General features: G+C 38.0%; 1 protein-coding gene across 1 annotated transcript; it reads left to right on the top strand.

The window, feature by feature from the left end:
• The first annotated feature begins 238 nt into the window (after window positions 1–238).
• Window positions 239–15545, top strand: LOC118807537 (granzyme A-like). The gene is made up of 5 exons (XM_036569559.1): window positions 239–314; window positions 4706–4883; window positions 13929–14167; window positions 14434–14603; window positions 15344–15545. The coding sequence occupies exons 1-5, from the start codon at window positions 266–268 to the stop codon at window positions 15488–15490; spliced, it is 783 nt and encodes a 260-aa protein (XP_036425452.1). The 5' UTR covers window positions 239–265; the 3' UTR covers window positions 15491–15545.
• The last annotated feature ends 224 nt before the right edge of the window (window positions 15546–15769 follow it).

The following is a 15769-nucleotide window of genomic DNA, read 5'->3' as shown; positions in this document are numbered from 1 at the left end:
CAACTTTATTGCCCTGGTGACATGATGCGGTTAAATGATGCGGTTTACCGATGTGCAGGAACTGTTGACTTTTCTTGTATTTCTAGTGTGCTTCTAATGTGCTGCGTTTTAGAACTTCAGTTAAGAAGCTCTCATTATGAGCAACAGCTCAAGTGCAGGTTTTTGCATAAGCGATGGAGGCACTAATAAAGTGAGTTTAAAAATGAAGCTGCTTGCCATCACCGTAGCGTCTCAGTATCAGACTGGTTGTCTCTGACGGAGGATCATGATGAGCTGTTCAGGTCTTTCGGGCCTTCTTCTCCTAATGCTGACAGGTGAGTTACACTTTTTTCTAATTATGATAATTGTCTTTTGACCTCTTGTATTACTTTATTTCTAAGAGACGGTTTTGAGTGCAACATTAAGTATTTACTGTAACTGTACATTATAAAATGTAATATAAGCAGGAAAGTGTAGTATTCACATAAGTCAGGAACAAAATAGACCAGATCCACAAAACTCAGTGGTAACAGGTCTACGCCATGCAAAATGTTCAACGTGGTAATGAAGTCCTATTCAGAAAGTCATCATGTCACCGCTGTGTTTTTACCACAGCAGTATTTTTGGCCTTGGTAAAAGCCATTCACATGTGACCAAACGTGTCTGAAGACATTATAGAAAAGATCATTAAATCCATATTAGTTCCTCACCAGGAAATTTACTGTCAGACTAGTTCATGCAGTGTTTTTGAATTGCTAATGGCACATCAGAAAAGGGCATATGCGTACTTAAATAAGATGATTTTATTTAGAACCATGTGTTTCATAGAACCATTTGCATGTTTAAAGGGTTCTCTGCATGGTGAAATGGTTCTTCAGACTGATGGAGAATGTATTGTTTTTGAATGTGTTGTATATGGTTCTATGTAGAACCTTTTTGGAAATGGTGCCATATAGCACCAAAAAGGGTTCGGCTATTGTGACAATGTCAAGCTTGTAGCAATAGCAGAGCCCTTTTTGGTGCCATGAAGAGGCATTTTCAAAAAGGCTCTATATAGAACCATATGCAACACATTCTGAAGAACCATTTCACCATGCAAAAAATCCAGTTAAGCATACAAAAGGATTTATATAGAACTCATGATCTAAATAGAACTACTCCCTTTACTAAAGAACCCTTGAAGAATCATCTTTTTTAAGTGTGTACCACACAGTAAAACACACCGGTACTCCTTGTTTATGAATAAGAGAATGTGTTACTGTGAAATTGGTCTTAACGTCATGGTAAATCTGGCTGTGTGTTTAATGAATTTGGCTGCTGGTGTTTTGAACACTTTGCTTTTACGTTATTTGTATCACTTAAAAACAAACACTTTAGCATTTTGCCTATATTTTAAGGGTTAATGTTACAGGTGTTTATTCAGTGGAGGAAACAAGACTGAATGAGAGATTATCACGTTTTTTTCTCCACATTTCAAAGTAAAACAATAATCCCATTAAACTACAAGTCTACCATTTATAATAATCACACAATGAATTCATCCCATTGCTCATAATAAAGAGGACCGGTCATGTCAGATAATCTTTATCAACTGTGCAGCCTGCAAAACAAATGTCACGACATCTTGCTGTACAGTAACTTTGATAAAGCACACTATTAGACGTTCTGAGAAACATTTGCGTATTTAAACATTTCAAGATTTCAAGAAGGTCTTAAAATTCAGACTTTTTTCATAGGCCTGTCATGATCATCAAACTTTAGCTGAAGATATATAAATACGAAAAACTTCATTGCCATTTTTTGTTCTTTGTAAGCCACCGCTAAGGTCCAGATGTAAAGAGGCTGACTTGGCAGATTATGTAATTGGCTTACTAGCTGTCAATACTTAGTAGCTGTTAACTAACAACTGATACAGGTTAAGCTCAAATAAACCAATATTACTCACCACCAGATGTAGATGCATTCTATTCCCTTCTGTTTGTTGTGAGGTAAATATACGATTGTGAAAGGTAACCACTGTGGGAAAATAACTGCGGTCAGCTCAAAATAACTGTGTTCAGGTGATAACGTACTAACTGTGACAGGCCTGTTAGGACATCTGTAACAGCTCTAGCACTGCTTCACATTACAAAATGTTTGTCTCAGCAAAGCTGCTTAAATGTACTGGGGTAAATTCAGTACATTTTGCGTTCATAAATGACCTCAAATACTGTATTTTCCATACATAAAGCTCAGTGTGTGTGTGAGTCTTTTTCTCTGTTCTATCACTTCCAACAACTTCAGTTACAATTGTTTTAACAATCACATATTCACCTCTACCAAATGTATCACTAGACTCAGCCTCGGAACTGTATTCCCAGTTTGTTAAGCTGCTTAGTTTGAGTCAACTGAAGCTGAAGTATCAATACTTCTGAGTGTGATATTTTATTTTAAGAACAGTTCCTTACATTAAATATCAACAATAAGCAGCAGTGGATCTAGAACATTTACCAGAGGAGGCAAAGGGGTGGCAGGTAGTTTTGGCAAGGTGGCATATTTTTGTGGGTACATATAACACAGATTTAACGCAGATTTAAATAGTGAACTATCCAAAGAACCCCCTGAAAACTAAGCAAACTTTAAAAACATGCAAAACAGCAGCAACCAACATTGATAATTTGCCATGGACAATAACAGCTTTGTACTTCATTTGCACCAAAGGTATCACTGGGTCATATTCCCCAGTGTGTCTAATGAGGCAGAAAAATATACACAATTTATTTTACAGATTACAACCAAAAGCCATTTTATACTCTAGCCCAGTGGCTCAGACAGAAACAACTTTTGAGGAGGCCTGTGAAAAAGTGGCCACATTGGAGGATACATTTTCTACATATATGGTAGCTGTTGGCTAGCTAGCCAACTGCACATTAGGCTATTCAGCTTAAATAAAGTTGTTTGGTTTATTTCAACATTGTCTTGATCAGTATTTGAATTTCTAAGCTGCACCCTGAAAGCTGCAGAAACGATGACTGATGGCTTTGAAAAACTGACTTTGGTGATAAGTCAATATTTGTCATCTTGTTCAGGGCCAAAAACAGCCAACAGTGCTGCTAGCAGTACAGACGTTGGACATAATGAGGGGGAGCTAACAACAGAGGAGGCTAATATAAGCTTTGAGAATTTTTAAAGCAGTTTTCTAACTGATATGGTTATTAATTAAGGAATTACAAAAATGTAGACATTATACTGAATATACTGAAAGAATGGAAGATGACAGAGCAAGCTGAGATATTGGAATTTTGCTAAATAGCTCCTGATTAGCTATTTTGTGTAACGCGACAGAATGATGCAGATAAAAGGTGAATGAGAGGCTTTACTAGTATAAACAGAATCCACAATCGTAGTCAGGTCACAGGCAATGGTCAAATCCAGAAAAGACAATATAGACAAAAACACAAACATAACCAGGCAAAAGAGTCCAAAAGGGATCAGGCAGGTCAAAAACAAGGCAAAATGGGTCAGAACAGGAATAAACAGTCAGAAATAACACTCAGTAGTTCTATGAAAAGAAGCAAAACCTCGCAACGAATCTATCTACAAGCCCGGACTTTAAACTAAACTAATCAAGGAAGAACAGGTGTTACTGATTAGTACTCTGGGAAACTGGAGCGTGAGAGTGAGGCTGGAGTCACGTGATCTCCCAGGGGATTCTGGGAGATTGAGTCCAAAGAGAGTTCAGAGCCGAGGGAAGTCGTGACATTTTGACACTAGCTGCTAATAAAGCAGATTGATAGTACAGTATTTATACAAAACTGTACTGAAGCTTTTTAACTCTCCATTGTCTTACTGAGTTCTCGTCCTTTATGCTGTTCATTGCTGTGGGCCAGGTTAATATGTGTCAGGGAGCCAATCAGAAAATAAAGAGAAAAATTTAGCTGTGACTGGTTGAGAGAAAATAGCACAAAGAACATTAAGGAAACAAAAAATACAGAGCTCATAATTAGCAAAAATTAGGGAATACAGCACCCTCTCCAGCCCCTATTTACCGGCAGCGTTGCATATGATTGGCTTGTTGTGTGAATGAATAGCATAATACTTCAATAATAGACTTATTAAACTTATTAGATGTGTGATGAGTCAATGTCGTCTTGTTTCACTTTTTATTCAAGTTGCAAACAGACGCCGTTAGCAGAGGCACTAACTTAGCTCTACACTCTAACTAGCTTCACTCTCCGTTTGTTTACTTCCTGGCGTCATCTGGCCTATCCAATAAGAATGCACATAATGTGTATGCCTGGCAGAAAGCTAGTTTTCACTCAAACCTTAAAATTGCATGACAGTAAGACAGATAAAAGTATCAGTATTGGTGCTGATATTGGGATATTAGCCTTCGCATTATATTTCAGTCTGCACTGTGGTATCAGATCAAAAAGAAATTTGGGGCATCACATATCCCTAACCGCTGCAGTTTCTATTGTGTGAGTTTGAAGAAGATGGGCTAGTGGATAAAAGTGGAAAGTCCACAACTTCTGACGTTAGAAATAGCCAAATGTGACCATAATAACTGCCCTGCTATGGACAACTTTGTAACTATGAAAGTGCTGTGTTATGTTTTCTTTATTATTGTTGTTATTTTTTGTTACTCCTGTTCTTGTTTGTTAAACCTGTTCAATTTAAACACAGTTAATTAAACTAATCAGAGATCTTTGTAAATTTGCAGCACATTGTTTCTCTTCACTGCTAGGTGTCACAGTGGCTGAAGTTCAGAAAAGAGTCATCAATGGATGGACCTGTGGGAAAAATGAAGGCCCCCACCACGTGATCCTGGGTCTTCAAGACAACCAAAATTCTTTCCGTCCTATCTGTGGAGGGTCTCTCATTAGTGATCAGTGGGTTCTGACTGCTGCTCACTGTATTATGTCGTAAGTATGAAAGTAGTGCTGTCTCTTATAATGAACTCACAATAAATTCTTGATCCTAGGGGTTCAATTCTGGGTTGTTGAATTTAAGCTTGGTTTTAGTGGGAAGCAAAAGTTTTCATTCCACACTGACCACCCAAGGGCTACAAATTACACTATATGGACAAAAGTATTTGGAGCTTTTTATGAATCCCATTCTAAATCCGTAGGCATTAATACGGAGTTGGTCCCCCTTTGCAGCTATAACAGCTTCTACTCTTCTGGGAAGCTTTCTACAAGATTTTGGAGTGTGTCCGTGAGAATTTTTACCCATTTATCCAGAAGAGCTCTATTCTAATTCATCCCATTCATCGATGGGGTTTAGGTCAGTGCTCTGTGAGCGTCAGTCAAGTTCTTCCACATCCAGAGCCACATGTGGCCCTTTTACTGCCCTGTTGCAGCTCTAAAGCAGAATTAGATTTTTAGGTAAAAATAAAATAATCATCGTTTGCAGTAACAAAAAGCTTTGCTGTGCCTTCTAACATACAGTTCCAACAATTAATGCTCTTAAACACTAACAAGCTAACAAAAAAGGCAAATAAGAGAAAGATTTAAGACAAACATTGACAATTTGGAGACAAATGGACTTTGCATTTAAAAGCACTCTTGCTGGTTTTCCAATATGTTTAATCTGCAATGAGAAACTGTCAACTGCTATAAAGTCATGAAGCTGAAGTCAGCTTCTTAGTCACCAGCTTCTTGTTCGAATTTAACCCTTCCACCTTAAATCGTGCAGCGGTTACATTCTTGCGCCTCAGGCACCATTTAAGGTGGAGGAGGAAAATTCGAGCAAGAAGCTGGAGAATGAGAAGCTGACCTTAGCCTCATGAAAACTTGAACGCTGAGTGACGTTTTACAAGAAACTGTTCACTTTTGCAGAAAAGATTCCTGCCGGAGATGTGAGAAAAGCAGCTATAGATCAGCTAAAGCTTAAAGCGGAGCAAAGCAAGTCTATATTTTTGTTTATATTTTTTAGCCTATACTAGTACATTAGCACATACTGATACATATTTGCAGCCAAGATAGTAAAATGTTACTTCAATAAAATGTATATAAAAATGCTGTAGCTAGCAAGGTGAATTTATTTTTGTTGAAAGGACACAATGACTCTTCTTAACATTTGGGTTGCGTCACTCCACAGAATACGTTTCCACTGCTCCAGAGTCTAGTGGCTGCGTGCTTTACACCACTCAATCCGACGCTTAGCATTGTGCTTGGTGATGTATAGCTTGCATGCAGCTGCGCAGCCATGGAAGATCCCAGTGCAGTTTTTGTGCTGATGTTGAAGTCAAAGGAGGTTTGAACTCTGCAGTTATTGAGTCAGCAGAGCGTTGGTGACTTTTATGCACTATGCTCCTCAGCACTCGGCAACCCGCTCTGTAACTTTACCTGGTTTGACACTTTGTGTCTCAGTTGCTGTGGTTCCTAAACATTTCTACCTTAATAACACACACATCATCTAAACCGCTTATCCTACTGGGTCACGGTGGGGTGCTGGAGCCTATCCCAGCTGTCATTGGGCGGAAGGCAGGATACACCCTGGACAGGTCGCCAGTCCATCGCAGGGCAATGTGGTTCCTAAACATTTCTACCTTAATAACACCACTCACAATTGATCGTGGAATATCTAGGAGGGAAGAAATTTCACAAACTGACTTGTTGCAACAGTATCCCACTAAGGTACCACACTCAAATTCAGTGAGCTCTTTAAAATGACCCCTTCTTTCACTAATGGTTGTGACTGCATGACTAAGTGTTTGATTTTATACATCTGTGGCAAAAAGACTGAATGAAACATCTGAGTCCTGGTTTTCTTGCGCAAATGACCTCAGGCTTAGCGCTGATGCACAAAATCCTTCTGTTTTCGTCTTATTAGACCTTAGTGCAGCTTTTGATATCGTTGATCACAAGATTCTAATCCACCGTCTTAAATGCTGGGTAGGCCTCTCAGGCACATTGTTTAAAATAGTTTAAATCATATTTAATGAACAGGCAGATCTTAGTTTCACTGTGAAATCATTAAAACTTTTAAAACTTCATTTTTATTTGTAATACATTCATGATTGAGGACATAAGCATGACCAAACATTTACATTTGCAGCATTTAGCAGATGCTCTTATCCAGAGCAACTTACAAAAAGATCTTTGTCGTCTACCTAGAGAAGGTATCTTTGCTAGTTACAAATAGGTTAGAGAGAAAGCCAGTCCTGAGCGCAGATACTGCCAGAAACAAAAGCCCATATTGATACCTAGAGAAAAGAAACAGAATTAAACACAGCACAATACACACTAAACTCAGTTCTGACTCAAGTGCTGTAAAAAAGTCTGCGTTTGAAGACCGCAAGAGACTCTGCTGTTCGGACAGTCAGTGGGAGTTCGTTCCACCACCTGGGTGCCAGGACAGAGAAAAGTCTTGATGCTTGTCTTCCATGCATTTTGAAGGATGGGGGGTCAAGCCGAGCTGTAGCCTCAAAGGGCTTGAGCTCCAATTGAAGTTTTGACCATTGCCATTAAGTTGGGAGGAGCCGGTCTGTTTTTGTCTTTGTAGGCAAATATCAGGGTTTTAAATCTGATGTGTGCAGCTACAGGAAGCTAGTAAAGGGAGCACAGCAGTGGAGTGACGTAACTGAACTTGAAGACAAGCTGTGCTGCATTCTGGATGAGTTGCAGGGGCTTGATGGCCTGCATAGGACGACCATTCAAGAGCGAGTTGCAGTAGCCAAGCCTTAAGATGACAAGAGACTGAATCCACTATGTGGATGATTTCATATTGTATTAGCTGTAGATTAGTACTTGTAATCACATATATATTATTTTTGCATATTACCAGAAACTGGCACTGGGAGGGATGAATAGATCTTCTTTCCATTGTATAGTCTGTAAAGTTAGTTTTGCATCTGATTCAGAAACTATTTTGTATATTTTTGATAGAAGTGTGTTTGGAGACGTTTCATCAAAAAATTTTACATTTCTTATGGAGTCCCACAAGGTTCAGTTTTAGGGTCCTTGCTTTTCTCTTTGTACATGTTACCTCTAGGTGATGTCATTAGGAAACATGATATTAATTTTCATAGCTATGCTGATGACACAAAATTATACATTTCACTTCCTTCTGAAAATCAAGACTGCACACAGGCTGACAGCTGTGTGTCATATTTCTCAGTGGATGTCACAAAATTTTCTACAACTAAATACTAAACTGAAATACTGATTGTTGGTACTAAAACTCAGAGAAACCTGCTTTAAAGAATCTTGGCTCTTTAGCTTCAAAGCTGCAGTAGGGAACCTGGGTGTGATCTTAGACTCTGTCTTTGAGCTCTGTTTAATCTGCATGTAAACACACTAACGTAGCTTTTTATCATGTGAGAAATATCACTAAAGTTCAGCCTTTCCTCTCTCAGAACGACGAATTTTACTTTGTGGATTTGTTTAAATTTGCCAATAGTGTGTGTTTGTTTCTCTCAGATATGCTGTAATGTGGTGCATTCTTATCAGATTGGTTGTGTTTTTCTTGTCCTGAATCTGTTGAGTATTAGTGCGTGTTAGTGAATGTTAGTGCATAGTTCAGGACCAGCTGAGTGAGGGGACTGTTCCTGGTATTGCAGAGCTTCCTAATGATATGAGTGGGTCTCGCTTTTTCTTAGGTGCTTCTGAAATTTGATTGCCTTTTCTTATATTTTTATGATTAATTTGAAGTTGAAAACTACACAGGATCTGCCCCAGACTACTGTTCACTCAAATGTCACAGTCAAATTTATCTCCATTTATAAAGACTGGTCTTATTAGTCCATGGTTCCAGATTTTAGGGAAGTAACCTGCACTCAGAACTAAGTTGATCAGCGTTACAATGGCCAACTGAAATTTTAGCATCTGTGCATATTTGCATCCTATGTAGGATGCCATCGGGTTCTGATGCCTTATTTGGTATTAGTCTTTTAATTTTATCTTTAAAGTATGATGATTTCTCTGTAGACTTGGGGACACTGAGTGGCTGTCTCAGTCCTACACCTTGTCTCCTATAAGAATATGAATGTCTTTGATATCGTTTTGAAAATTTTTTGATCCATGGTCGATGAGTTCAGGCCTTAAATGTTCAAAATGCTGGCTGAGTGTGAAGCCATGTTTATAGGAAATTTTGTTTAAAATTTATTTTGAAATAAGATAAACAAGGAAAACTAAGAACACCTCATATTTCTTAAAAATAACAATGATTCGTATGTATAATAAACATGTCTGTAATAATGATGTAATAAAAACTGAAATGACTTTAAATCTATGGAACCACAGTGTAACAAAACCAACAACTTCACAAACTGATACTGTTGTTACTATTTCATACCCACATTCATTTTATTTTTACTATATAGTTACAGATTATAAAAATGCATAAAGGCTTAATATAAAATCTATATTCAATATATGACTACATCTTTATTTAGGTGCACATATGGTCATAGAGGTGGTGGGGGTGATGGTAGAGTGGAGGGCCAGGTGTAAATTACGCTGGAGAGCACATCCTCTACAGATGCCTGTGTTGGCCCTCAGGATAGGGCCAGTCTTTGCAGTGCAGGAAGGTGGAGACAATAATTTTACCGTCAAGAAAGGTGTTCTGCACACTAGTCCTCCAACTCAATCTTGCTCTGTTCTGAGGTGATTGACGCCAGTGTGGATAATGATGTATTTGGGAGTGCTGAGGTTGAGGACAGACAGTATTCTGTGGGCGTCTCTCATTCTGTGGCACTATATTTTTGATTTTGTTTGACCTGGAAAGAGCTTATTCTCTTGTAGGAATTTCTCACTGGTCATTCAGATTAGCAGCATCAGTGTCATTTCCTGTAAATGCTGTTTTGCTGCTGTGCTGTTTTCTCTGTCTATGGTTTCTTCACCTTTTAGACAGAGCTTTGCTTCATTTGTATTGTCAACAATAATAAATAAACCAAGAAAAGGTTGTGGTTTGGTGGTCAATCACTGTCCCGGAGTATATGACGCTCATACACATTTCTGGGTGCAGTGGACACTGATGGACCACCTCCTAATATAATCATTAATTGACCACAATCTCCCAATGTCCTGAAACTATTTATATGTTTTTCAAATTGGTTCAAATATTTATTCTTGGCAAATTCATATTTTGTTTAGTTTAGTAGGAAGTGCACCTCTGTCTATAACTCACCTGTCCTGCAGTGACCACACACTCTCTCCTCTGTCTCACTTCTCCTGCAGTGACCTCACACTCTCTCCTCTGCCTCTACCTCACCTGTCCTGCAGTGAGCACACACACACCCAGGACTTTTTAAACCTGCCATTCTCAGTGACCAGACTGTGAGTCTGTATTTGATAAGGATTCATCTCTGCTTCATATCTTGGACAGTAACAAGATATTCAGCCAGTTTGTCTTCCTGTTTTAGAACCAGAAATCAATTCAGTCTGTTTTGGGAGTTTGGTTTTTCCGTTGTTCCAGGTAAGTGTTTTTGCTTAGTTTAAAAATTGGTTTACTCTAATTGGTGTTTGGGAAGCAGTGCTGGTCAGAGAGTTTGGGGTGCTGGGGGTCAGTGAGGTGGTCAGTTTCTTTATTATCTGACACGGGGGCCTTTTTCAGGGTTCTGCTCCTGGATCACAGTGCCTGAAATTGTAGTGTTGTTTTGGAACTTGATTTAAGATGCATCCAAAATTTCAGTGTTGTATTTTCAATTCTCATTATGAGTGGAAATCTGCCCAATTCAGCCCTGCATGCATTTGCCGATGTTTTTCTTTGGACATTTAAAGTCATTTTGCAGAATTCTGCATGCAGGGCTTGTCCTATCTAGTGTAGTCATGATGACTGAGTGGCCCCCGACTTCACTACTGTACAGTGCAATGGGCAGGATTGTGCGGTCAAAGATCTTTGCACAGATTCTAACTGGGATATCAATCTTGAATTATTGTTAGCTGATTGAGAAGAGGCCTCTGCAGCCCTTTTCCTTCAGGGCATTCACTGCCAGTCCAAAGCCTCCTGAGGTGCTAATCTTTAGTCCCAGGCATTTCCTAAATTGAACATATATCTGCTTTCCAGAGATATGACTTTAGATTCATTTGGTTTTACTGTCAGAGTCCAGTTCTGACAGTACTTATCCAGCAGATCCAAATGCTGCTGTAGCCTCTTTTCTGTGTTTGACAGCAGCACCACATCATCTGCACAGAGGAGAAATTTTGCTTTCATTTTGTTTAGTGTCAGGCCAGATTGCAGATTGCTCCAATAACACAGCTAATTCATTAGTGTATATATTAAAGAGTGGGTGACAAATTTCAACCCCGCCTAACCCCGCACCCTTAAGTGAAGAGATCTGTCATTTTATTACCAATCTTTCCTCCACATTTATTATTTAATGTTGTAGACTTTACCTCCTACATTATTTTGAGAATTTTGTAATATTTTGCAATATAAACCTTCTGGCCAAATAGAATCAATTGTTTTTTTTATTAAATCTATAAAACATGTAAAAACATTTATTTTGTTGATGAATATGTTGGTTGATTAGGATGTGTAGGGTGTAAATACGGTCAGTCGTGCAATGATTTCGTAGAAAGCCAATTTGTCCTTTACTCAAGGCACTGTGGTTGGTGGGGAAGGCCTGTATTCAGGCGTTGATAAAACAGCAGAAAACCTTCCCCAGGTTACTGCTCACACAGATGCCTCAGTTGTTATTAGGGTCCAGTTTGTCTCCACTCTTGTAGATCGGGGAAATAAGCTGCCAGCACCAGATCTCAGGAAAACAGCTGGACTGGAGAACAAAACTGAACAACGTGAGCAGAGCCTGCAGCAGCTCGGGGCTGCTACTCTTCAATATCTCTGTCCTGATGCTGTCAGGCCTGCAGACTTTTCAAGGTTTAAGTTTTTGATTTGGTAATCAAGTGGATCTTGATAGTGGATTCTAGTGTTTTCAGTTTTTCTTAGATTTTCTGTTGTTCTAAGTTGAGGCTATCCGGTGGTAATGAATATATAATGGATCATATAATTTCTCTGTAATTTCATATCATTTTTCTATTTTTGTGGAGATTTGTTGCTCGGATTGTTCCACTGCTCCTAGATTTGATTTTGGTCAATGGAGTTTCCTATTTTGTTTAGATTTTGAACTCAATGATAGTTTTTTGTGTCTTAAAATCTTTTTATCTTCTCTTAGTGTTTCAGCATAATTTGAATAAATTTGAGTATCGTGTGGTTTTCTGTGTTTTTTGTTTGATACAGTTGCAAGAAAAAGTGCATGAACCCTTTGGAATTACCTGCATTTCTGCAATGATTATTATTAAAATGTGGTCTGATGATTATCTAAGTCGTAATTATAGACAAACACAATCTAACTAAACTAATGACATACACAGTTGTACTTTCATGTCTTTTATTGAGCACATTGAGTAAATATCCACAGTGCAGTCTAGAAAAAGTAAGTGAACTTCTCTGAGAGCGGATTTGCAAAAGGTGTTTCAATTAAGGAGATGAGGTGGAAATGTGGGCTTCACAGGTGCTTCGCCTATTTAATAAAGGCAGCACACAAAGCCTCGTTACTGGTAAATCTGTTCTTCTCAAGAAAAGTTAGTGTGAACCATGCCTTGATGCAAACAACGCTCAGAAGACCTCAAAAGACATGTCCATGGTTAGACAAACTGTCTACAACTAGAGAAAATTCAGGACTGTTGCTACTTTCCCTAGGAAGGGTGTCCTGTTAAGACCTCTCCAAGAGCACAGCGGGCAATCCTGAAAGAGATAAGGAAGTACCCAAGGGTAACAGCAAAAGTCTGTTAGCTAATATTAGTCCAGTATTAGTAAGACACTGAACAAGAATGGAAGGACACCACAAAGGAAGCCGCTGCATCCAAAAACATCAGGGCGGCCCATCTCAACTTTGCCCAAGATCACCTGGATGTTTTACAGTGCTTCTGGGAAAATGTCCTATGAACAGATGAGACAAAAGTGAAACACAAACGCAGGAAAAAGGACAATCCGGTTCCTTCCAGTGGGTATTTTTTTATGCCACTGCAGATGTCTGTATCTTAATTCTTCTGATTCTTTTAGTCTTCATTAACAACCTAGTTTAAAATGTTTTTTTTTTTAATTATTATTTCATTTGATCTTGTTCATTCTGTGTGCTTTTTAGCTTATGATTCAAAAATTCATTGTGAACAAGCTTTTCTTGGATTTTGTATTTATTTCATAAGTTATTATTGCTGGTTATTATTGTTTCCCGCTGCAGAGGAGAAGGACTGGTATGTGCTGGGGTGGGTAGACCAGTGGGATGTCTATTTAAAGAGCTCACTGCATTTCTGTAGAGAGAGAAGAGATGATTGGTTGATTGTTGAGCCAACACATTTTGAAGGAAATTGTTGCTTCCTCAAAATTTATAAATATACTCTGTAAATAGTTTTTTTGCTTATTTGTTTATTTTTTTAACATTTTGCTACATTTTCGACACATTTCACTAAATAAACACTGAATGTGCTATTGTGTCATCGAATCACAACCTTGTCAGAGCATATCTACCCTCACCTGCAAGCAAGGTGTGACACTCTCTCTCTTTCTCTTCCTCTCTTTTTATTTAAATTCCAATTTGTGTCTTCCCTTTTTACTTTTTAGGGGATTGTCATCCATTGACTGCCATTTGCTCATAGTGTGTCAAAAAATTGACCTGTCTGATTGTCCTTCTAACTCAAATCCAGCTCTGGCAATTTCAACTTTGGAAGCTTTGTTATTTTTTATTTAAACTTGTATGATTTATATATCTTTATTGCTATTTATATACATTCTGACTTTGGAGCCTGAGTGAACTCTGCATTTGAGTTCAATTATTTTCTTTATGTTTATATTTAAAGTAAAACTTTAAAGTAAAGTAAAAATTTATGTGGTAATATTTTCGGATTCATGCAGAGCCTGATCTCCCCACTTTTCCCAAAATACTTTTATAGACACACCAAGCTCACATTCAGTGTGTCTGTTTGAACCATGTCCTAAAATTATTATTATTATTTTTTTTTTAGGAATTTGAAGGCATTTTTGAAAACCAGTTCAACTGTGACAGAGTTTACTGAGAGTCACCTGTATGTAGACTACAATGGAGCACATGACATCGCTCTGCTGAAACTAAAGACTTCTCAGCCCACTCAGGTTCAGATCAAATTACCTGAGTACATTGACTGCAGAACCCCTGATTTCAGAACTAAGGTTAAATTTTATGGCATGTTTACTGTGAAAAATCCATCCCAATCAGCAGTTAAAGGTGAGTTTTACTCAGATATGAAGAGTAAACGCATTAAATCAGCTTTTCAAAAATACTTCAATACATTTTACAAAGCATAATTGTCTGCAGGCTGTTTCACATAAATAAAATTGCAAAACATTTAAAGTATTTTATTTTGTACACAACCGCAAATGTTTTGTGCTGACTGTTTTGAGTTGCCAACAGTTGTGCAAAGTTCACTCCCTTTAAAGTTACTTAAATTGTGGACAGTGGCATATTCCTCACTTATTCTTTAATGACCACAGAGAAATCAATATTACATCCTGATGGGAAATTACACTGTGGAGAGCTGGAGGTAGTAAAGTGTGACGACATGTCAAGATACAGAAATGGCCTGGACCTCGGTTTACATTCAATAGCCTCCAGTAGCCTTCTTTGTGCTAAGGATCCTAACAAGAATGTTGATAGCTGTGGGGTGAGTCTGTATTTTTAAATAAATCCTTTGGCCCTGATTAAACACAACCCAGACACTGCGAATTCACCACCATACCAAGGTTTTTATTGTTGATGAAAACTATTACTAAATCTAAAACGAGCAGTGAAGACATTTACTTGTTCATTGCAATAAAAATAAAATGACAAATTTCAAAGGCACGAAAACTCAATCAAGACTAACATCCAGTATATGTATATATGTATATAATGTATAAAAACCAGGACTAGATTTAAGGCAGGTGAAATGGGGATGTCATACTTCCAAAAAGATGAAATGAAAATCTTTATTAAATGATTATTAGCTTACACTTTGTCCTGTATAAAAATGAGTATAATAATTACAGTATAAGGCAAGAGATATGCAGCGGCTCATCATCATTCACCAAACCTTTGTAATGATTTTATTATTTTGAATTTGAATTGAATTTATTTTTTACTATTATTAATTGAAGGATTTTTAATAAACAAATCATTACTTTGTGTCTTTGTGACTTTATATGATGTTAGTATATGCCAGGTCTCAGTTAGTGCAAATTTACAGAGCTTCACAGCCTGAAAAGACTCTTTCTGTACTTGTTGTGCATTTTGTTTTTAACCTGAAAGAGCTGTGATCAGCAAGGACTGTGTAGTTTAGTCAGATTACTGACAGCTTAAGTGTAAAAATTAATTCTCTACTCTCCCTTCTATATCTCTGTGTCTCTCACCCACTCACACCCACAGGGCAATTCTGGTGGCAGCCTGACCACATCTGATGGAGTTCTGCGTGGAGTGGTTTCAGCTGGCGATGAGACATTTTGTACCGGTCCTATAATGTTCATGGATGTCTGCCGCTACAGAAAGTCGATCAATCAAGTTACTAAATTGTAACAGATTGTGAGAGAGATGATAAAATTCTGCTAATACAAGATAAAACCAATAAAGAGAGCACAAACATGCTCATCTGTCCTGTTTGACAAACATTAATGTACCTGACAAGTATTTTGGTATCCATAACATAAAAAACTAAAATGTGTATGTGGTTTTTTTAAGAAAGTGTGTGTGTGTGTGCGCGCACACACGTATGTGTTTGCTTAGGACAGAATGGCTGGGCAGTGAAAATGGGAGAGAGATGGGGAGGTGGGCAAAGGGTCTTTCTCCACATAACAT

The sequence above is a fragment of the Colossoma macropomum genome, unplaced genomic scaffold, assembly GCF_904425465.1.
Source record: "Colossoma macropomum unplaced genomic scaffold, Colossoma_macropomum, whole genome shotgun sequence".
Taxonomy (NCBI): Eukaryota; Metazoa; Chordata; class Actinopteri; order Characiformes; family Serrasalmidae; genus Colossoma; species Colossoma macropomum.
Note: the sequence above shows the minus strand (reverse complement) of the source record. Positions and strands in the feature narration are given on the sequence as shown.